A 24,091-nucleotide genomic window follows, 5' to 3' on the forward strand; every position below is an offset into this window, starting at 1 on the left:
GATAACAGTGAATCATTTCTGTGTGCTTTCTGTATACCATGTAACTTACTATAGGGCATGTAACTCATACAAGTTAAGAATTGTTTTTCATTTTATTATCACAACCACCTATGGGATTGCCCATTTTACAGATGATCAAATGAGCTTTCTGGAGGTGAAGTGACTCTTCCATCTCCCGGAGTAGCAGCTCCCAGTCAGAGCCGGCCTTGCCTGCACTCAAGACCTTGGCAAAGCAACCAGAGCTGGAAAGAAACATGAGAGAAGCTTTCAATGATTTTCAGCCACTTTGTCCCCCTTTTTTTCTCTACTCCTCTCCTGCATTTTTCTCCATCTCCAGGTACATTTCGGGATGTGGATGCCTGTCCCCACACAAAAACACTTGGGATTCATTCCTGATACCCCAATTCATCCCAATATCCCCCCTGCCTTTTGTCTTGGATTTTGATTAAGCATTTTTTTGGCTTGTTTTGTGTTTTTGGTGGTGGCAGTGTTGGTTCAGTTTACACTGCCCACTTGGAAGAAATGTCATGGTTATCTGTGATTTTCATGCCCTGTTTCTGCTGACAACCCTTCTGAGTGGGGTGACTCACTTTCCTGTGTAAAGATTCTAAATGGCCCAGGTAGGAGGTGGAAGCAGCCGTCTGCAAGGCCATTGGGATCCTTATGTCTACCTCTTGGCTTCAGGTAACCAGCTGGGCTTTGACAGGAAATATCTGAATGGAGACAGGAAACTGTGGAAACTAACACTCCCTGCCCAGCCCTGTTTATATGAAGCGTTTGGTTCTTCCCTTGACTCTTGAGTGATGATATTCAGACAAGGCATTGATATTATGGTAAGAAAGGGACAAAATGTATCTATCTCATCTGTCTATCTATCTACTGGATATATAGCTCCAAAAGCAGACAAACCCAAGGCTGTAAGGTGAACTAGGGTCTGCGTTTGGACTCCATAAAAACAAAATCCATGTTGAACAAACTGATGTTTCTATGCAGTGACTTTCTCGGTGACCTGTGTGTATCTGTCCATTGTGTGTGAGTGCTGAGCCCTGTTTTACTCTGAAGATAGTGAGTGGTAGCCGTCTCCTCACACGAACCACACATCTGGAGCACAGATGGCCCTCTCAAGGTAATTGATCTTACACATCTACTGTTTACCAAACAAGTATCTGATGCACACTTGGGTGTATTCCACAGCATGTGGACTGCGGTCCCCTGTGTTGGCCAGGAATGCTGTGTTCCATGTAGGTTTTACTCTATTCATCATTGCAATTTGCATGCTGGTCCGTGGACACCTGGAGGCCTGTGCTGTGTTCCCTGTAACAGGAAATGTGCTCTGAACTTTCTGTCTCCCTTGGCTGCTCCTGGCCTTTGGTACCAGCTCCCAGGGGTGTCCACAAGCACTTGGGACAGAAGGTGAAGGTGGAATTTCGAAGAGAAGATTGATTGGATCTTCGGTGACAAGCTTGGATAAGTTGCAGCCCCAACATGGGCCCTCTCAGAATTGCCAAGAGGAGGCTTTGGCAGGTGCCAGAAGTGCCATGGGGCCTGTCTCCCTCTGCTGCGTCCCGTGGGTGCAAGCCAGCCAACGTGTGGCCAGAGTGTCTGCATGGTGTCACAGCTCTCAGATGTCTTTCCTTCCACCTTTTTTTAAAGAATCCCAAATAACTCACTTGAAGTGTGTTAAAGGCGAGCAAGTTTTATGAAAATGAATCCTTCCTCAGTTAATTAATCAAATGAGTGAATCCTGACCCTCTCTGGTTTCTTTCCCTGGTCAGAGTGGGGAGCTGGTGGTAGCTGTGGGATTCACTGTGGCATCATACCCCAAAGGCGAAGAAGACAAAAATGCGGCGTGCAGAGCTGGACTTAATTCCCAAGTAGAAGTCTGGCTCCCGCTATTGTAGGCGGGACATCTGTCTAGCTGCTCACAGAGATGGAACTAGGGAGTTGAGGGAAGAGTTAGGGGGCCAGGGAGATTTACTTGAGTCTGATTTTCCAGGTGAATGAGAAGGGAGGACTTGGTCCAGGGTTTGGTGCCTAAACATTCCTGGGAGAGGCATGTCATCACCATCAGCATTTGTCATTACTGTTGTATTTTAGCAAGAAGATTTAGCTGGTCAGATTTTTTGGGTCACCTTGAAGATGCTGACACATTTTGTGTGCTGTGATTGTTCTGAAGGCAGATTAGCTCTAACCACTGTAAGAAGCCCAAATAAAAATCAATACCTCCCCCAAGACCACCTTTCCGAAACACATGTTTCTCTAGAAAACACTGCCCCCCTTTCTCCCAAGCTTCTTATTATTTTTGGATTCCATCTCTTTGTATGTACTAATCTAGTGTACCATGCAACACATTTTGGGAGCTGGGTGCTCTGCTTATCTTCAAGGGCGATAGTTGTGTCTGACCAGAGATTGGAAGATCGTTTCCAGTGAGAAGGAGTGTGAGGGAACAGGCACAGACAAAGACAGTGAGAGCAGTGTCACTTTAGTGGTATGGAGACAGCAGAGGGACTGGGGGCTTTAGCTGTTGGCAGCTATGGTGTCTTCAATCCAGTCCACATAGTTGTAGACCTTGGTGTAGACTCCAGGCCTGTTCTTCTGGGCACAGCCATAGCCCCAGGAGACAATTCCTTGGAGCTCTCCGTTGGAGACCACAGGGCCACCAGAGTCACCCTGCGGAGAAGGGAGAAGTTGTATGAAGAGAGAGATACAGGAGAAAAATAGCTACATTTACTCTGAATCTTAAAAGAACCCCTTTCCAGCCAGCTCTGTGGCTCCACGTCCTTCTCACGGTGGCCCGTTCTCTGTTCTTCCTAAGCAGACAGCATGCAGCCGAAGGGAGCCTTCCTCAATTCTCCATGGGGGCACTACAGGGAGCCTCCTCAGCCCCACCACTTTGGGAGTTCAAATCTTTTTCCTGGGTGGGGCCTGGGTATCAGTGGGAGCCTCTGCATGGGAAGGGTTGTTCAAATCACCTGGCAGGAATCCTTGCCTCCCTCAAGGAAGCCCACACAGAACATGTTGCTGGTAATCTCCCCTGGGTAGGAGGCTTCACACTCAGCCTGGGACAGCACAGGAGCATCCAGGCACTGCAGCTCGTCTGGGTAGTCGGCTTTGAGGATCAGGAGGAGATGAAAGAAAGTAGAAATGTGGGTCAGGCCAGAGAACGAGACAATAACATAGGATGGAACACTGAATAGGAACACTGCCCCTGGAGAGGACTCCAAAACTTAAGTCTTGGCAAGGGACTCTGGCTTTTAGTTCCCAAAATGATCATTGTTCAACCCCTCCCAAAATGTGATCATAGCAAGTTCTCCATTTGTCCTGTCTTTTGATGTTAGGAGCCCATTCCTTGAGATTTTGCATCTCTCTGGTGCCCAGTACAGAGCCTACGGTCACTAGAAATGAGTATTAAGCCTGGAGGCGAGAGGATTCAACTTAAGGGGCATGCTTCGTTCGGGAAATTGTGAGGTTGGAAGGAAGTAGAAGGACAAAGGGTCCCACTCACCACCAGAGCTCAGAGTGTTGCCCCAGCCAGAGATGAGGGCCTCGGCGCCAGCAGCTGGAGGGGCGGTGGGCAGAGGGATGGTGGACACATGGTCATTGATGACGGCAGGTGTGGAGAGCTTGATCAGCAGGATGTCATTGTCCAGAGTCTTCCTGTTGTATTTGGGGTGGCGAATTTTCTTGGCTGCGTTGATGAACTGCTCATTCCCCTCCAGGACTTCGATGTTGTGCTCTCCCAGTCTCACCTGGATGCGTCCGCTGGGCAGGGCAGGCATGGTGAAGACCTTCTCTCACAGCCGCGGCACCCATCCCACCTTCCCCAGGGTCCTTAAGCTCCCTGCTTGTGACAGCTCTGGAGGGATCAGGTGGGCTGTGTAGCCATATCACATGGGCAGTAGAGGGATGTGGGTCAGTGTAGGTGTGAGACCCAGGACCTTTCTGCTTCAGAGGTTGGTGGTAGTGGGGTGGGGAAGAGTCAAAGAGATCCCACCAGAGGCTTCCCTTCAACCCACCTTCACAGCCTCTGTCCCACAATCTCCATAGTCACTAGCACTGTGGGCACAAGGAGCTCCTTGTAGTTTTCCCAGCATTCTTCACCCCAGGTCTTTGCTAACTGTGCACAGTGCCTGTTCCTCCCTCCCTTCTTGGCCTGGTGAGCACCACCCTTCTGTGTAATCTAATCCAAGGGTAGCCATAGCATTAGTATCTCTTGGGAACTTGTTAGAAATGTAAATTCTTGGTCCTTACCCCCATCTACTGATCAGAACCCTGGGATGGGACCCAGTGATTTGTGACTTAACAAGCCTGCAGGTGGTTCTGGCGCCTACTTAGGTTTGAGAGTTCTTGATGGAAGCAGCGGTCTCAACTCTGTCTATGCACTCTACAGTTACCAGAAGTAGAGTGTTATATACTCACTGATATTCACAACCTCTTCCTGAAAACTCTGAGTTAATTGCCCTGGGATAGGACACAGGCATCATTATTTTTAAAACTCTTTCTTAGGTGACTTTAATGTGTAGCTATCCAGCAAAAGGATAGCTCCACCACCTATCCCATCCATCTTACCCAACCTCAGTATTTCTCAGGGCTGAAAGCTCTCCCAGGCAGCCTGGCTGGGAGTTTTGCAGTCAGGGGCCCCACACTTACAGCTTCCAGCAGTGACCTGCTGACACCACCCACTGCTCCCTGATGAGGGAGCCACCACAGAAGTGGTAGCCAGAATTCAGGGACACCTGGTAGGGGACAGAATTCTCCTCACAGGTGTAGCCCCCAACGATCTTGTCATCATCATCAAGGGGGACAGCAACTGCAGTGGAGATGGGAAGGGAGAAGGCAAGGCATTAGTACGTTAGGGGTGGTGCTCCCAGGCTGCGGTTCCTTCCTGCTAATTAGAAATCCTTAAGAAGCACAGTGAGGCTAGGCAATGGAGGGAGTGCTGTCACCCCTGGTAAACATCACTGGATGTGGCTCCCAAGTCTCTGTGTCTGCAGGGCACGTAGCTAGGTACCCTGCAGGGGTTCAGATCTCTCCTGGGGTCACCAGGCTAAGGAAGCAAGAAATGTCCTCACAATACTTGGGATATTGTGATGTGTCTGTCTCACCCACTGAATGCTTCTCTCTTTCATTCACCACCTGTGTACTCCACCTTGCTATTTAAGCCCTGGATGGTCAGGATACTTTGGCCAAGCTAGGAAAACCCCCTGTCTGTGTAGACCTGGCCATGACCAGCTTCCCCCTCAGCCCAGGTCTGTGCAGTGAGGGCAAAGTTGAGGGCAGCCCCAGGCTCACTTTGGCAGAACAGAGGTAGATGTTATCATTGGCCAATAGAACAGCAATTTCTAACCTTGGCTGCATGCCTGGAAATGTTAAAAATTACTTGGGAAGCTTAAAAGCCCAGGACACAGGCTGCACCCCAGACAAATGAAGTTAGAATGTCTAGAGTTGAGTCTCTGGCATGAGTAATTTTTCACCCTCCCTAGTTGCATCTGAGGTTCAGAGTAGCTATAATATTGCTATTCTGGTGCTGTCAGAGAGAAGCCTGAAGCCTACTGCTTCATTTCATGGGCCAACCCAACTGGTCTCCCTTCCAAGCTTTGGCAACCACAGCTGGGATATGGATGAATGACAGTGGTGGCAGTGAAATCAGGGAGAAGTTGAAACAAGTGAGGCTTAAAGAGAGCCCAAGGAGGACGGGAAGTAGAGATGCCAGCTGGAGGAAATAGAACATCAGAGCACAGTCAAAAGAGGAGAGGTAGCAAGAATGGAAGGGCATGTGTCTGCCAGGAAAGGGTGTGGGTGGGGTCTGAGGCAGGGCATGATACTCACCAGCAGCTCCCACAAAGGCAAGGATCAGGAGTGGATTCATGGTGGTAGAGTGTGCCTGACTGGTGGTGGAGGACCCATCTTTATACCTCCCGAGGATCGGGAGAGGACATGTCTGTGAGGTGAGGGTCACCACGCCTCCCAACACAAACAAACCTGCAGCTTTCCCCTTCCCAGGGTCTTGCATCAGCTCAGCTATGTTTGGCCACTCTGTGGGTTTGTGATTCACAGGTGATATGAAACTTGCCTTCTGAGAGAGAGAGGGAACTGGCTGTTTCCTGAAGATGCTGATGGGGAAGACAGGGAAAACCAAGCCCCAGATCACAAAGCTGGGCTTTCTTTATTTTTTTTATTTTTATTTTTATTATTATAATTTTTAAGTTCTAGGGTACATGTGCATAACATGCAGGTTTGTTACATATGTATATCGCAGTACATGTTGGTGTGTGCTGTACCCATCAACCTCGCCAGCACCTCCATTAACTTGTCATTTACATCAGGTATAACTCCCAATGCAATCCCTCTCCCCTCCCTCCCATAATAGCCCTGTGTGTGATGTTCCACTTCCCGAGTCCAAGTGATTCATTGTTCAGTTCCCACCTACGAGTGAGAACATATGGTGTTTATTTTCTTGTTCTTAAGCATGGTTTGCTGAGAATGATGAGTTTCCAGCTGCATCCATATGTCCCTTGCCAAAGGACGCAAACTCATCCTTTTTTATGGCTGCATAGTATTCCATGGTGTATATGTGCCACATTTTTCTTAATCCAATCTGTCACTGATGGACTTTTGGGTTGGATTCCCAAGTCTTGCTATATTGTGAATAGTGCCACAATGAACATACATGTGCATGTGTTCTTATAGCAGCATGATTTATAATCCTCTGCATATACCCAGTAATGGGATGGCTGGCCATATGGTACTTCTAGTTCTAGATCCTTGAGAATTGCCATACTGTTTTCTATAATGGTTGAACTAGTTTACAATCCCACCAACAGTGTAAGTGTTACTATTTCTCCACATCCTCTCCAGCACCTTACCGGTTCCTGACTTTTAATGATTGCCATTCTAACTGTGTGAGATGGCATTTCACAGGGTTTCTTTGATTTGCATCTCTCTGATGCACAAAGATGACGAGCATTTTTTCATGTGTCTGTTGGCTGTATGCATGTCTTCTTTGAGAAATGTCTGTTCATATCCTTTGGGCTCCACTTTTGATGGGGCTGTTTGTTTTTTCTGTGAATTCTGTGTTTGAGTTCTTGTAGGTTCTGGATATTAGCCCTTTGTCAGATGAGGATTGCAATTCTTTTCTCCCATCTCCAGGCCTGTTCAATTTGGAAGGTGTTTCTTTGCTGTGCAGAAGCCTTTTAGTTTAATTCAGATCTCATTTGTCAATTTTGGCTTTTGCTGCTACTGCTTTGGTGTTTTGACATGAAGTCCTTGCCCATGCCTCTATGTCCTGAATGGTATCACCTAGGTTTTCTAGGGTTTTTTATGGTGTTAGGGTTCAACATTAAGTCTCTAATCCATCTTGAATTAATTTTCATATAAGGAGTAAGGAAAGATCCAGTTTCAGCTTTCTACTTATGGCTAGCCAATTTTCCCAGTACCATTTATTAAAAAAGGGAATCCTTTCCCCATTTCTTGTTTCTTTTGCTGTAGCTCTGTCGTTAACGATGGCTGTAGATGTGGTATTATTTGAGGACTGTGTTCTGTCTCCATTGGTCTATATCTCTGTTTTGGTACCACCATGCTGTTTTGGTTACTGTAGCTTGTAGTATAGCTGCCTAGTCATGAAGGTGGATGCTCAGCTTTGTTCTTCTTTTTGACTTAGGATTGTCTTGAGATGTGGCTCTTTTTTGGTTCCCATATGAACTTTTAAAGCAGTTTTTCCAATTCTGTGAAGAAACTCATTGGTAGCTTACTATGATGGCATTGAATCTATAAATTACCTTGGGTAGTATGGCCATTTTCAATATATTGATTCTTCCTATCCATGCATGTATGTTCTTCCATTTGTTTGTGTCCCTTTGATTTCACTGGAGCAGTGGTTTGTAGTTCTCTTTGAAGAGGTCCTTACATCTCTTGTGCTGGATTCTAGGTATTTTATTCCCTTTTGAAGGAATTAAGTAATGAAGTTCATTCAAGGATTTGACTCTCTGTTTGTTACTGGTGTATAAGAATGCTTGTGATTTTTGCACATTAATTTTGTATCCTGAGACTTTGCTGAAGTTGCTTATCAGCTTGGTTGAGATTTTGGGCTGAGATGATGGGCTTTTCTAAATATACAATCATGTCATCTTGCAAATAGGGACAATTTGACTTCTTCTTTTCCTAACTGAATAATTCCTCCTTTTTTCTTTCTCTTGCTTTGATTGCTGTAGTCAGAACTTGCAACACGAGGCTGAATAGGAGGGAGAGAGGGCATCCCTGTCTTTGCCAGTTTTCAAAGGGAATGCTTCCAGTTTTGCCCATTCAAGCATGATATTGGCTGTGGGTTTGTTATAACAGCTCTTATTATTTTGAGATATGTTCCACTAATACCTAGTTTATTGAGAGTTTTAGCATGAAGGGCTGTTAATCTGTCAGCTGGGCCTTTTCTGCATCTATTGAGATAATCTGTGGTTTTTCTCTTTGGTTCTGTTTATATGGATTACGCTATTGATTTGCATATGTTAAACCAGCCTTGCATCCCAGGGATGAAGCCCACTTGGATCATGGTGGATAAGCTTTCTTTTGATGTGCTGCTGGATTCAGTTTGCCAGTATTTTATTGAGGATTTTGTATCGATATCCATCAGGGATATTGGTCTAAAATTTTCTTTTTTGTTGGTAGGTTCTGCCAGGCTTTGTGTCAGGATGATGTTGGCCTCTAGCAAAATGAGTTAGGAGGATTCTCTTTCTGGCCATTGATTGGCCAGTTTCAGAAGCTAATGGTACCAGTTCTCCCTTGTACCTCTGTAGAATCTTAGCTGTGAATCCATCTGGTCCTGGACTTTTTGCTGGTGGCTCTCACTATTGGCCTCACTTTCAGAGCCCATATTGGCCCATTCAGGATTCAACTTCCTTTCCTGGCTTAGTCTGTAGAGGTAAGTGTCTGTGAAATTATCCATTTCTTCTAGGATTTTCTAGTTTATTTGCATAGAGGTGTTTATAGTATTCTCTGGATGGTAGCTTTGTGCTCTGTGGGTCAGTGGTATATCTGCTTTATCATTTTTTTTGTGTGTGTGTCTATTTGATTCTTCTCTCTTTTCTTCTTTATTAGTCTTCCTAGCGGTCTATCAATCTTGTTGATCTTTTTAAAAAACCAACTCCTGGATTCATTGATTTTTTGGAGGGTTTTTTGTGTCTCTATCTCCTTCAGTCCTGCTCTGATCTTAGTTATAGCGGTCAGCGTCCCCCAGTAGACATCTACAGAACTCTCCACCCCAAATCAACAGAATATACATTCTTCTCAGCATCACATCACGGTTATTCCAAAATTGACCACATAATTGGAAGTAAAGCACTCCTCAGCAAATGTACAAGAACAGAAATTATAACAAACTGTCTCTCAGACCACAGCAATCAAACTAGAACTCAGGACTAAGAAACTCAATCAAAACCGCTCAACTACATGGAAACTGAACAACCTTCTCCTGAATGACTACTGGGTACATAATGAAATGAAGGTAGAAATAAAGATGTTCTTTGAAACCAATGAGAACAAAGATACAACATACCAGAATCTCTGGGACACATTTAAAGCAGTGTGTAGAGGGAAGTTTATAGCACTAAATGTCCACAAGAGAAAGCTGGAAAAATCCAAAATTGGCACTCTAACATCACAATTAAAAGAACTAGAGAAGCAAGAGCAAACACATTCAAAAGCTGGCAGAAGGCAAGAAACAGCTGGGCTTTCTTAGGCCGAGGAGATGGTTAGAAGAAGGGAGAATGGCCTGGCTGTTTAGGAATCCTTTTAACTATTGGGGATGTATTTAATGTACTTAAGGAAGGACAAGCGTTGGTAACAAGCTTGGCTTTTCAGTGTCCTGGAGCCCCCAAGAGAGGAGGGAAGTCTTATCTAAGGTTCATTCCTGTGAAAATGAAGATGCTTCTCTCCAGTCAGTGTGCGGGCATGTCAAATCCAAGACTCTGGGAACAAGAATTCCAACACTAACGGATAAGGAGAAGGGAGACTCACATTCCATAGAATTCTGGGCTTCCAGATGGTTCTCCTTCCTACCAAGGCTTAAGGATGGGAAGTGCTGCAAAGAAGGAGGGGCACAGGTTAGTTAGGAACTTAGTGCATCTGGAGGATGGAAAACGAATGGCACACTCCTCCCCTTCTTCAATGTGAAGACATTTGTCTGTCTCATGTGCATCTTGTCATAGGTTCTCTTCATGCAGCCTCACGGTTGCCCTGGCAACCTGCACTCAGGGTGATGCAAACTGACCCACCTGCTCGGGGTTGACAGCGTGAACCAGAATGACATGGCCCCTGATCAGATGTCAGAGTATGAACTTTTCAGTATCTTGGAGCCCCCAAGAGAGGAGGAAAGTCTTATCTAAGGCTTGTTCCTGTGAAAATGAAGATGCTTCTCTCCAGTCAGTGTGCGGGCATGTCAAATCCAAGACTTTGGACCATGGTAAATCTGGGTTATGATCTGATCTGAGAATCAGCAGTAGGTAGAGATTTGAGCACGTGGTAAATAGGTCACATACTGGGTTCAATAACGAAGATGTGGAGGGGTGTGTCTAGAATTTTCTGTCTTAGATACAGTGAGATTATGCTGGACTCAGTACAAAGTGAATCTCCCCAGACAATATCCTGATTTGGGCCCTACCAAGATTACTAAGACACAGTTGTGTAATTGACTGAGGCACAACTTGGCCAGAGCAGTGTGGAGATGGAAATGCTGTCTCTCCTCAAGTCTAATGATGTAAGGAAAAAAGGAGCTTCCTTATGAGGGTACTTTCCCTTCTCAGCAACTCAGAGTTCAGATTGGTGATGGGCAGGAGTGAGCAGAGTTCAAGTTTGAATTCTTTGAAAGGTAAGAGAAGCGGGGATATTCTGGAGACAGTAAACCAAATGAGCAAAGCTCAGAAACTTGGTGGTGAAATTGGACATGCCAGGGGGATAGAGGGAGGAAGCAAATGGAAACCAGAGGGAATCAGAAAAAATGCCAAAGTGGAGCCAGTGGAGTTGAGAGGACACACAGAGATCCTTCAGGTTTAGCTCCTGGCATGGCCGCTGAGCCAGCTTCCCCACAGCCAGGAGACCCACTGCTTGGAGACACCCTCTCCACCCCGTACCCGCTCTAATCACTGATAGGCTCATACCTAACACTGCTGTATTTAGATGGTGCATGGTGTCTGACAGTTTTACAAGAGTTTTCACATAAGCAACAGTGGTACATTGCTTTTCATTTATGCTGAGTTTCACAGTTTAACTTCCCACAAACATGCTAATTATGATTTGTGCAGAGCAAAATTATTTCCATTTGTAGAGGAAGACAATGCAATTCAGAAGGATTCTGTCTTGCCCAAGAATACAGATCTTGGCAGAGCTGACCATAAGGCTAATGGAAGCCATGGGAATTGCTGCAGGTGGCATCTAAAAGGAGATTTATTGAGGATCAAGACAGAGGTCCCCAGAGGACAAACTGTACATCTGATTCCTTCCTGGTACTTTTCTTCCTGGCAGAAATAGATGATTAAATTCCTCTTTCTCCTGGCACCTTGTCTCAGAGCCTTACCTTGCCACAGTTCCAGACCCATCCAGGCCATAACTACCGTTTAGATGACACACCTCTCTGCTCACGAATAACTGGCCAAGCCTGAGGTAGCCAGGTTTTGGAGCATTGATAATATGGGCTTTTCCTGTGTTGTCCCTAAACATGTTGTTTCATTTTGTCCCCGTGTCATGGCATTTTTGCAGAACTCCTGCCTTAGAGAATAAGGAGAGACTCTTCCTCTAGCAACCGTAGACACCAGTTGTGCCCTAAACAGGGATGTGAACCTTGGTAGAAGATGGAAATTTTTTTTGGAAAAGGGGATTTTTGGATCAGTGCTTGTGGCTCTGACTCTCTGTCTGGAAGGCAACACCCAAGAATATGAGGATTTCTGTATCTAGAGCTTGAAGACAAGCCTTCTCCAGTATTTTGTGCTCTTCCTTAAATGATCACACTATAGTCTGAGGTCAGTTTTCTTCAAAAAGGAATGACCTCACAGGCAGAGAAGACAGCTATAGGTGGAGACTGTTACCTCATACTGTAGACCCAGATGTGTAGGATAGGCTCAGATCTAGCTGCCCAAGCTCAATTTGGAGGACATGCCATTCTTGGTACTGTTCATTCTGAACTATAGATTTCTTTGTCTACTTCTGTGAGCTATCTTTCTGGTTTGTGTTCAGTGCTTAGCACACCAAACCACTGTCCTTCAATTATGATAACAGTGAATCATTTCTGTGCTTACTATATACCACATAGCTTACTATACAACATGTAACTCATATAAGTTAAGAATGTTTTTTTCATTTTATCATGACAACCACCTTGGGATTTTACATTTTATGCATGATCAAATGATCATTTTATAGATGATCAAATGAGTTTTCTGGAGGTAAAGTGAGGCTTCCACCTCCCAGTGCAGCAGCTACAATCCACAGCCAGCCCTGCCTGCACCTAAGACCTTGACAAAGCAACTAGAGCCAGAAAGAGCCATGAGAGAAGCTTTCAATCACTTCCAGCCACTTTGTCGCCCATTTTTTCTCTTCTCATCTCCTGCATTTTTCTCCATCTCCAGGTACAGTTTGGGATGTGGACGCCTATTCCAATACAAAACCACTTGGGGATCCTTTCCTGATACCCCAATTCATCTCTATTTCCCCCCTTTCAAGTCAGATCTTACCTACCTGTTTGGGTCAGAGACATGTGTATGTTAAAATCCCCGAGGAAGGTGGCAGGGACTGTGCCCTGAGATGATTATTGGTGAAGTGGATTTATGCTTCATTTCAGTTTAAGAGAATGTTGCTGTGTCTCTGCCCAGGACAGACAGCCCACTGTGGCCCTGGGTGATGAGGGAAGCCCACAGAGGCCCAGGGTTTGTGTCCTGTGTCTACCAGTGTCTGCAGAGCCAGAATTGAGCTAATCCCGTGAAAGGACAAGTGCTGATGGGCAGTTGTATGGTCGGTTGCTATGGGGCTTGTTGAGCTCTCAAATTCCAGGTGACAAGATCAATGCATGCTTGAGGGGTCCCATCCCAGCAGGCTCTGGTGGCTGCAAACTGGTTTAGGTGTGGAAGGTCATACCACTTTACCTTTGGTTTTTCTTTGAAAACTAAACAATGAAAGACAGATGAAAACAAGAATTCTACCAGTGGGCAGGCAAGAATTCTCTTCTGGAAAAGGGATGTTTGTGGCTCTTCCCCATGTTGGCCTTGAAAGCACTTGGCTGCAGAATGGCTACTATTAAAATGTCAAAAAATTGGAAGATGCTGGTGAGGCTGCAAAGGAAAGGGAATGCTGATACACTGTTGGCCTGCGTGTAAATTAGTTCATGGAAAAATTAACACAGAAAGCATTTTGGAGATTTCTGAAATAATTTAAAACAAAACTACAATTCCACCCAGCAATTCCTTTAGTGGGCATTTACCCAAAGGAAAATAATTGTTCTGCCAAAAAGACACATGCTCTTGAACATCTTTCACAGCACTATTCACAGTAGCAAAGCCGTGGAATGAACCTAGAGGGCCATCAGCATTAGACTGGATGAAGGAAATGTGGTACATATACACTGTGGAATACTATGCGTCCATGAGAAGAATGAAATCATGTCCTTTGCAGCAACATGGATCTACTTGGAGACCATAGTTCTAAGGAAATTAACATAGGAACGGAAAACCAAATATCATGTTCTCAGGTATAAGTGGGAGCTGAGCATTGGGTACACATGGATATAAATATAGGAACCGTAGACACTGCAACTACTGGAGGAAAGAGAGAGGGAGGGTGGAAAGGACTGAAAAACTAACTATTGGGTGTTATGCTCAGTGTCTGCGTGATGAGATCATTTGTACCCTGAAGCTCAGCATCACACAATAAACCCATGTAATGGTCCTGCACATATAGCCCCTGAATCGAAAATAAAAGTTGAAATTATTTTTTCAAAAATGGGCCCTCGGCCAGAAGCAGAGGCTAATGCTTGTAATTCCAGCACTTTCTATCACTTGAGGTCAGGAGATCAAAACCAGCCTGTCCAGCATGATGAAACCCTGTCTCTACTAAAAATATAAACAACAACAACAACAAAGAAATTAGCTGGGCATGGTGGCAGGTGCCTGTAACCCCAGCTACTTGGGAGGCTGAATCACTTCATCCTGGAAGTTGGAGGTTGTAGTGAGCAGAGAGGATGCCACGGCACTCAAGCCTGGCTGTAGTTCAGCCAGAAGGAGATGTTTTGTGTGAAGGCTGAGGTGGAGCTGTTCGGAGCCTCTGTGACAAGGAGGCCCTAAGCCATGGCGGTGGACACAGTTGCAACTTTCTGCTTCTTTGCCCTTTAGTCTGGCCCCACAGGTGAACAATACCAGCCTCAATCCCGAGCACATGCTCTGGAGACCTTCACATCTCACAGTTCCATGTGAGCAAATGGACTGGGAAAGCTGTGTGGCCTGAGAAAAGGCAACCATGGCCTCGCTTTCACATAGTATTTTGTCTTGAATTTTGAATAAGCCTTATTTTATTTTATTTTATTTTTTGTTTTGTGTTTTTGGTGGTGGTGGTGGTTTATTTTACACAGACCACTTCGAAGAAATCCCATGGTTATCTGTGATTTACATACCCTGTTTCTGCTGGCAACCCTTCTGATTGGGGTGACTAACTTCTCTGTGTAAAGAGTCTACGTGGCCCAGGTAGGAGGTGGAAGCAGGCGTCTGGAGGCCATTGGTATACTTACGTCTGTCTCTTGGCTTCAGGTAACCAGCTGGGCTTTGGTGGGAATGATCTGAATGGAGACAGAAAACAGTGGAAACTAACACTCCCTGCCCAGCCCTGTTTCTATGAAGTGTTTGGTTCTCCCCTTGACTCTTGAGTGATGATTATATTCAGACAAGGCATTGACATTATGGTAAGAAAGGGAAAAAGTGTATCTGTCTTGTCTGTCTATCTATCTACTGGATATATATCTCCTAAAGCAGACAAACCCAAGGCTGTACAGTGAACTAGGGTCTGGCTTTGGACTCCAGAAAAACAAAATTCATGTTGAACAAAGTGATGTTTCTATGCAATGACTTTCTGGGGGACCTGTGTGTATCTGTCCATTGTGTGTAAGCCCTGAGCCCCGTTTTCCTCTGAAGATAGTGAGTGGTAGCCGTCTCCTCAAACGAATCACACATCTGAGCCCAGATGGCCCTCTGAAGGTAATGGATCTCACACATTTACGGTTTACCAACAAGTGTCTGATGCTTACTTGGGTGTATTCCACAGCATGTGGACTGCAGACCCCTGTGTTTTCCAGGAATGCTGTGCTCCATGTAGAGGTTTTACTCTACTCATCACTGCAATTTGTATGCTGCACTGTGGACACTTGGAGGCCTGTGCTGTGTTCCCTGTGACTGGAAATGTGCTCTGAACTTGTCTGTCTCCATTGGCTGCTCCTGGCCCTTGGTACCAGCTCCCAGGGGTGTCCACAACCACTTGGGACAGAAGGTGAAGGTGGAATTTCAAAGAGAAGCTTGCTTGGATCTTCTGTGCCAAGCTTGGATGAGTTGTGGCCCTAACATAGGCCCTCTCAGATTTGCCAGGAGGAGGCTTTGGCAGCTGCCACAGGTGCCACAGGGCCTGCCTCCCTCTGCTGCCTCCAGTGGTGCAAGCCTGCCAACGTGTGGCCAGAGTGGCTGGATGGTGTCACAGTCCTCAGATGTCCTTCCTTCCACCACTTTTAAAGAGTCCCAAATAACTCACTTGAAGTGTCTCAAAGGAAAGCAAGTTTTATTAAAATGAATCCTTCCTCAGTTAATTGATCAAATGGGTAAATCCTGACTCTTCCTAGTTTCCTTCCCTGGTCAGAGTGGGGAGCTGGTGGTAGCTGTGGGATTCACTGTGGTGTCCTATCCCAGAGGCAAAGAAGATAAAAATGTAGCGTGCAGAGCTGGGCTTGATTCCCAAGTCACAGTCAGGCTCCCGCTATGGGAGGCGGGACATCTCTCTAGCTGCTCACAGAGAGAGAAGTAGGGAATTGAGGAAGAGTTAGGGGCCAGGGAGATTTACTTGAGTCTGATTTTCCAGGTGAATGAGAAGGGAGGGTTTAGTCCAGGGCTTGGTGCCAATGCATTCCTGGGAGAGGCATGTCATCACCAACAGCATTGGTCATTATTGTTGTATGTTAGCAATAAGATTCAGCTGGTCAGGTTTTTTGGGCTGCCTCGAAGATGCTGACACATTTTCTGTGCTGTGATTGTTCTGAAGGCAGAGTAGCTCTAACCACTGTGAGAACCCAAATAAAAATCAATACCCCCCATCCAAGAGCACCTTTCTGAAACTCACGTTTCTCTAGAAAACAGTGCCCCCCTTTCTCCCAAGCTTATTAGTTTTGGATTCCATCTCCTTGTATGTGCTAATCTACTGTACCATGGAACACATTCGGGGAGCTGGGGGCTCTGTTTACCTTTAAGCGGGAAAGTCGTGTCTGACCTGAAATTGGAGGATGCTTTCCAGTGTGAAGGAGTGTGAGGCAGCAGGCACAGACACAGTGAGAACAGGGTCACTTTATTGGTATAGAGACTGCAGAGGGACCGGGGGCTTTAGCTGTTGGCAGCTATGGTGTCCTTAATCCAGTCCACATAGTTGTAGACCTTGGTGTAGACTCCAGGCTTGTTTTTCTGGGCACAGCCATCGCCCCAGGAGACAATGCCTTGGAGCTCTCCGTTGCAGACTGCAGGGCCACCAGAGTCCCCCTGGGCGGAAGAAAGGATAAGTTGTATGGACAGATGGAGGAGGAATATAGCTATATTTACTCTGAACCGTAAAGACCGCTTTCCAGCCAGCTCTGTGGCTCCACGTCCTTCTCATGGTGGCCCATTCTCTGTTCTTCCTAAGCAGATAGCATGCAGCCCAAGGGAGACTTCCTCACTTCTCCATGGGGGAACTTCAGGGAGCCTCCTCAGCTCCACCACCTTGGGAGTTGAAATATTTTTCCCGGGTGGGGCCTGGGTATCAGTGGGAGCCTCAGCATGGGAAGGGTTGTTCAAATCACCTGGCAGGAATCCTTGCCTCCCTCAAGGAAGCCTATACAGAACATGTTGCTGGTAATCCTTCCAGGGTAGCAGGCTTCACACTCAGCCTGGGTCAGCACAGGAGCTTCCAGGCACTGCAGCTCATCTGGGTAGTCAGCTGTGAGGATCAGGAAGAGAACAAAGAAAGTCGAAATGTGGGTCAGGCCAGAGAAGGAGACAATAATCTAGGATGGAACATTGAAGAGGAACACTGCCCCTGGAGAGGACTCCAAAACATAAGTCCTGGCAAGGGGCTCTGGCTTTTCAATCCCAGAATGATCATTGTTGAACCCCTTCCAACATGTAATCACAGCACGTTCTCCATTTGTCCTGTCTCTCGATTTTAGGAGCCAAGTCCTTGAGACTTTGCATCCACTGGTGCCCAGTACAGAACCTGTGTGTAATGGCCACTGGAAATGTGTCTTAAGCCCGGAGGCAAGTGGATTTAAGTTAAGGGGCATGGTTCGTTCTGGAAATTGTGAGGATGGAGGGAAGTAGAAGGACAAAGGGAGCCACGCACCACCATAGCTCAAAGTGTTGCCCCAACCAGAGATGAGGCACTCAGTGCAGGGAACTGGAGGGTGGGTGGGCAGAGGGATGATGGACACGTAGTCATTGATGACGGCAGGTGTGGAGAGCTTGATCAGCATGATGTCATTGTCCAGAGTTGTTGGGTTGTATTCGGGGTGGCAGATGATCTTGTCTGCGCTGATGAACTGCTCAGTCCCCTCAAGGACATTGATGTTGTGCTCTCCCAGTATCACCTGGATGCGGCTGATGGGCATGGCAGGCATGGTGAAGATCCTCTCTCACAGCTGGGTTACCCATCCCACCTTCCCCAGGGTTCTCAAGCTCTCTGCTCATGGACAGCTCTGGAGTCATAGGGTGGGGTGTGTGGCCATATTGCAGGGACAGAAGAGGGATGTGGGTCAGTGCAGGTGTGAGACCCAGGATCTTTCTGCTTCAGAGGTTGGTGTTAGTGGGGTGGGGCAGAGTCAAAGGGATCCCAGTGGAGGCTGCTTCTCAGTCCACCTTCACAGCCTCTTTCCCAGAATCTCCACAGTCACTAGCACTGTGGGCACAAGGAGATCCTTGAAGATTTCCCAGTATCCTCCATCCCAGGCCTTTGTTAACTGTGCATAGTGCCTGTTCCTCCCTCCTTTCTTGGCCTGGTGAGCACCATACTTCTGTGTAATCTAATCCAAAGGTAGCCATAGTATTAGAATCTCCTGGGAACTTGTTAGAAACGTAAATTCTTGGTCCTACCCCTGTCTATTGATCAGAACCTTGGGTATGGGACCCAGTGATTTGTGCCTTAACGAGCCTATAGGTTTTTCTGATGCATACTCAGGTTTGAGAGTTCCTGGTATAGGCAGCAGTTCTGAGTTCTGTCTACACACTCTACAGTTACCAGAGGTAGAGTGTGAAATGCTTACTGATATTCACACCCTCTTCCTGAAAATTTTGAGTTCATTGCCCTGGGATAGGACACAGGCATCAGTATTTTTAAAAACCCTTTCTTAGGTGGCTTTAATGTGTAGCTAACCAGCAAAAGTACTTGCCTGCTTTTCTCACTAGCTCAGTCCACTCCAAGATCATCCCTGCCTGGTTTTATGACCACAACCCTTGCTGTTTCATGGATTTGCCTGGGTGTGGGAGGTTCTTGTCTTGTGTTCACTCTCTGCTCTGGAGAGTCAGCTGCTGCCAACAAGTTTTCTTCTCCACCATCTCTCCCCTCCATCTTACCAAACCTCAGTACTTCCCTGGGCTGAAGCCAAGCTCTCCCAGGCAGACTGGGTTGGATTTTTGCATTCAGGGGCCCCACACTTACGGCTTGTAGCAGTGACAGGCTGAAATTACCCATTGTTCACAGATGAGGGCGCCACCACAGAAGTGGTAGCCATAATTCAGGGACACCTGGTAGGGGACAGAATTCTCCTCACAGGTGTAGCCTCCAACGATCTTGTCATCATCGTCAATGGGGACAGCAACTGGAGTGGAGACAGGAAGGGAGAAGGCAAGTCAGTAGCATGTTGGGGGTGGTGCTCCCAGCCTGCAGTTGCTTCCTGCGAATTAGAAATCTTTAAGAAGCACAGTGAGGCTACGCAAGGGAGGGAGCACTGCCACCCCGGTGAGCATCACTGGATGTGGTTCCCAAGTCTCTGTGTCTGCAGGGCACATAGCTAGGTATCCAGTGGGGGCTCAGATCTCTCCTGGGGTCACCAGGCTGAGGATGCAAGGAATGTCCTCACAATGCTTCCAGTGGGATAGGAGTTGGGATGGGGTTGTCTCACCCACTGAATGCTTCTCTCTTTCATTCACCACCTGCGTACTCCACCTGGCTGTTTAAGCCCTGGATGGTCAGGATACTTTGGCCAAGCTAAGAAAACCCCCTGGCTGTGTAGACCTGGCCATGACCAGCTTCCCCCTCAGCTCAGATCTGTGTAGTGAAGGCAGAGTTGAGGGCAGCCCCAGGCTCACTTCAGCAGAACAAAGGTAGATGTTATTATTGTCCAAAAGAACAGCAATTCTCAACCTTGGCTGCATGTCTAGAAATGTTAAAAAATCACCTGGGAAGCTTAAAAGCCCAGAACACAGGCTGCACCCCAGACAAATGAAGTGAGAATTTCTAGAGTTGAGTCTCTGGCATGAGTAATTTTTCCACCTCCCCAGGTGCATTCAAGGTTAAGAGCAGCTATAGCGGAGGTATTCTGGTGCTGTGGGAGCCAAGCCTGAAGCCCGCTGCTTTATTTCGTGGGCCAGCCTCACCTGGTCTCCCTTCCCAGCATCTCCAACTACAGCTCGGATATGGATGAATTGCAGTGGTGGGAGTGAAATCAGGGAGAAGGTGAAAGAGGTGAGGCTTAAAGAGAGCCCAGGGAGGATGGGAAGCCCAGATGAAGGAAATAGAATATCAGAGCACAGTCAAAAGAGGAGAAGTAGCAAGAATGGCAGGGCATGTGTCTGCCAGGAAGGGGGGGGTGGGGCCTGAGGCAGGGCATGAAACTCACCAGCAGCTCCCACAAAGGCAAGGATCAGGAGTGGATTCATGGTGGTAGAGTGTCCCTGACTGGTGGTGCAGGACCCATCTTTATACCTCCCGAGGATGGGGAGAGGAGGTGTCTGTGAGGTGAAGGTCACCACTCCTCCCAGGACAAACACACCTGCAGCTTTCCCCTTCCCAGGGTCTTGCATCAGCTCGGCTATGTTTGGCCACTCTGTGGGCTTGTGATTCACAGGTGATAAGGAAACTTGCCTTCAGAGAGCAGAGAGGGAGACTGGCTGTTTCCTGCAAGGATGCTGGGATGGGAAAGACAGGGAAAGATAAGACCCGGATCACACAGCTGGGCTTTCATAGGCCAAAGAGATGAGGGTTAGAGGGAGAGAGAATGGCCTGACTGTTTAGGAATCTTTTTAACTATTGTGGATGTATGTAATGTACTTAAGGAAGGGCAAGTGTTGGTAACAAGCTTGGCTTTTCAGTGTCCTGGAGCCCCCATGAGAGGAGCAAAGTCATATCTAAGGCTCGTTCCTGTGAATATGAAGATGCTTCTCTCCAGTCAGCATGTGGCACGGTTAAATCTAAGGCTTTGGGGAATAAGAAATCCAAATTAAGGGGTAAGGAGAAGGGAAATGCAGCATTCCACAGGATTCTGGGCTTCCAGATGGCTCTCCTTCCTACCAAGGCTTAAGGATGGGAAGTGTTTCAAAGGAGGGGGCACAGGTTAGGTAGGAGCTTACTCAGTGCATCTGGAGGATGGAAAACCAGTGGCGCACTCCTCCCCTTCTTCAATGTGAAGACATTTGTTTCCCTCATGTGCATCTTATCGTAGGTTCTTTTTATGCAGCCTCAAGGATGCCCTGGCAACTGGCACTCAGGGTGATGCAAACTGACCTACTTGCTCAGGGCTGACAGCCTGAACTAGCATGATATGCCCCCGATCAGATGTCAGATTGTGGACCATGGTAAATCTGGGATACGATCTGATCTGAGATTTTAGCACATGGTAAATGGGTCGCATATTGGGTTCAATAACGAAGATGTGGAGGGGTGGGTCTGGAATTTTCTATTTTAGATGCAGTGAGATTATGCTGTGTTCAGTACAAAGTGAATCTTCCCAGATAATATCCTGATTTGCGCCCTACCAATGCTACTGAAATACAGTTGTGTAATTGACTGAGGCATAACCTGGCCAGAGCAGTGTGGAGATGGAGATGTTGTCTGCGCTCAGGTCTAGTGATGTAAAGAAAGGAGGAGCTTCCTTATGAGGAACTCTGAGTTCAGGCTGGTGATGGGTAGGAGTGAGCAGAGTTCAAGTTTGAATTCTTTGAAAGGTAAAAGAAGCAGCAGTGTTCTGAAGATGGTGAACAAAATGAGCAAAGCTCAGAAACTTGGTGGTGAAATTGGACATGGCCAGGGGCTAGAGGGAGAAAGCAAATGGAAACCAGAGGGAATTGGAAAAAATGCCAGAGTGGGGCCCAAGGAGTTGAGAGGACACACAGACTACCTTCTGGCCCAATTCCTGGCATGGCTGCCAAGTCAGCTTCCCCACAGCCAGGAGACCTACTGCTTGGAGACACCCTCACCACCCCGTACCTCCTCTAATCACTGTTGGGCTCAAACCTAACACTGCTGTACTTAGATGGTGTATGCTGCCTGACAGCTTTATACGAGTTTTTATGTAAGCAAGAGTGGTGCATAGCTCTTCATTTATGCTGAGTTTCACAGTTTAACTTCCCACAAACATGCTAATTGTTATTTGTGCAGAACAAAATTATTTCCATTTGTAGAGGAAGACAATAAGATTGAGAAGGATTCTGTCTTGCCCAAGAATACAGATCTTGGCAGAGCTGACCATAAGGCCAACGGAAGTCATGGAGAGCATTGTGAAGTGTGGGAATTGCTGCAGGTGGCATCTAAAAGGAGATTTATTGAGGATCAAAGCAGAGGTCCCCAGAGGACAAATTGTACATCTGATTCCTTCCTGGTGCTTTTTTTCCTGGCAGAAATAGATGATTCAATTCATCTTTTTCCTGACACCTTGTCTCGGAGCCTTACCTTGCCACAGTTCCAGACCCATCCAGGCCATGACCGCCATGTAGATGACACACTTCTCTGCTCACAAATAACTGGCCAAGCCTGAGGTATCCAGGTTTTGGGCCATCGATAATATGGGTTTTTCCTTTGTTGTCCCTAAACATGTTTCATTTTGCCCCCTTGTCATGGGGTCTTTGCAGAACTCCTGCCTTGGAGGATAAGGAGAGACTCTTGCTTTAGCAACTGTAGATACCAGTGTGCACTAAACAGGGAGGTGAACCTTAGTAGAAGGTGGAAAATTTTTTGGAAAAGGGGATTTTTGGATCTGTGCTTGTGGCTCTGACTCTCTGTCTGAAAGGGAACACTCAAGAATATGAGGATTTCTGTATCTAGAGCTTGAAGACTAGCCTTCTCCAGTATTTTGCGCTCTTCCTTAAATGATCACACTATAGTCTGAGGTCAGCTTTGTTCAAAAATGAATGACCCTATAGACAGCAAAGACAGCTATAGGTAGAGACTGTTACTTCATACCGTAGACTCACATGTGTAGGACAGGTTCAGATCCAGCCGCCCGAGCTCAATTTGGAGGACATGCCATTCTTGCTACTGTTCATTCTGAACTACAGTTTTCTTCGTCTACTTCTCTAAGACATCTTTCTGGCTTGTATTTAGTGCTTAGCACACCAAACCACTGTCCTTCAATTATGATAACACTGAATCATTTTTGTGTGCTTACTATATACCCTATAACTTACTATACAGCATGTAACTCATACAAGTTAAGAATGTGTTTTTCATTTTATCATCACAACCACCTATGGGATTGCCCATTTTACAGATGATCAAATAAGCTTTCTGGAGGTAAAGTGATTCTCCCATCTCCCAGAGCAGCAGCTCCCAGCCAGAGGTGACCCTGCCTGCACCTACTATCTTGGCAAAGCAACCAGAGCTGGAAAGAACCACAAGAGAAGCTTTCAATTACTTTTAGCCACTTTGTCCCCCTTTTTTCTCTCCTTCTCTCCTGCCTTTTTTTTCCATCTCCAGGTACAATTCGGGATGTGAATGCCTGTCCCAACACAAAAACACTCGGGATTCATTCCTGATACCCCAATTCATCCTGATTTCCCCCCGCTTTAAAGTCAGATCTCATCTACCTGTTTGGGTCAGAGAGATGTGCATTTTAAAATCTCCAAGGATGCGGGCAGGGACTGTGCCCTCAGATGATTATTGGTGAAGTGGATTTAAGCGTAATTTCAGTTTAATAGAATGTTGCTGTGTCTCTGCCTAGGACAGGCAGCCCATTGTGGCCTTGGGTGATGAGGGAAGCCCACAGTGGCCCAGGATTTGTTACCTGTGGCTGCCAGTGTCTGCAGAGCCAGAATTGAGCTAATTCCGTGAAAGGATGGGTGCTGATGGGCAGTTGTATGGTCGGTTGCTATGGGTCTTCTTGATCTCTCAAATTCCAGGAGACAAGATCAACGCATGCTTGACGGGCCCCTTCCCAGCAGGCTCTGGTGGCTGCAAACTGGTTCAGGTGTGGAAGATCATACCACTTTACCTTTGATTTTTCTTTCACAAACAACAAAAGAGAGATGAAAACAAGCATTCTACCAGTGGGCAGGCAAGAATTCTCTTCGGGAAAACAGAAATTTGTGGCTTTTCCCTGCATTGGCCTTGAAAGAATTTGGCTGGAGAGTGGCTATTATTAAAATGTCAAAAAAAGAAAAAAAATAGAAGATGCTGGTGAGGCTGCAGAGGAAAGGGAAGGCTGGGCAGAGTGTAAATTAGTTCATGGAAAAAGTAATGCAGAAAGCACTTTGGAGATTTCTGAAATAATTTAAAACAGAACTACCATTCCACCCAGCAATTCCTTTACTGGGCATTTACCCAAAGGAAAATAAATGTTCTGCCAAAAAGACACATGCTCTTGCATGTCCGTCACAGCACTATTCACAGTAGCAAAGCCATGGAATCAAGC

At 46.5% G+C, this 24,091-nt stretch overlaps 1 protein-coding gene and 2 gene segments (V, D, J or C); all 3 read right to left on the reverse strand.

Moving 5' to 3' along the window:
- Positions 1-24,091, reverse strand: part of LOC101002206 — a 203,862-nt gene that overhangs the window by 86,147 nt on the left and 93,624 nt on the right.
- The window catches only part of LOC100999905, a 221,769-nt gene that overhangs the window by 76,751 nt on the left and 120,927 nt on the right, over positions 1-24,091 (reverse strand).
- On the reverse strand, positions 2,466-10,548 carry LOC116274655 (trypsin-2). Of its 2 annotated transcripts, none has more exons than XM_031665888.1 (5): positions 10,108-10,548; positions 4,651-4,810; positions 3,506-3,762; positions 2,973-3,109; positions 2,466-2,670 (listed from the first exon to the last, which is right to left on the reverse strand). In XM_031665888.1, the coding sequence occupies exons 1-5, from the start codon at positions 10,208-10,210 to the stop codon at positions 2,518-2,520; spliced, it is 810 nt and encodes a 269-aa protein (XP_031521748.1). In that variant the 5' UTR covers positions 10,211-10,548; the 3' UTR covers positions 2,466-2,517. The 2 variants fall into 2 exon arrangements, with proteins under 2 accessions (XP_031521748.1, XP_031521747.1); XM_031665887.1 differs by lacking the exon at positions 10,108-10,548 and adding an exon at positions 5,830-6,017.

This window comes from Papio anubis, chromosome 4 (genome assembly GCF_008728515.1).
Source record: "Papio anubis isolate 15944 chromosome 4, Panubis1.0, whole genome shotgun sequence".
Taxonomy (NCBI): Eukaryota; Metazoa; Chordata; class Mammalia; order Primates; family Cercopithecidae; genus Papio; species Papio anubis.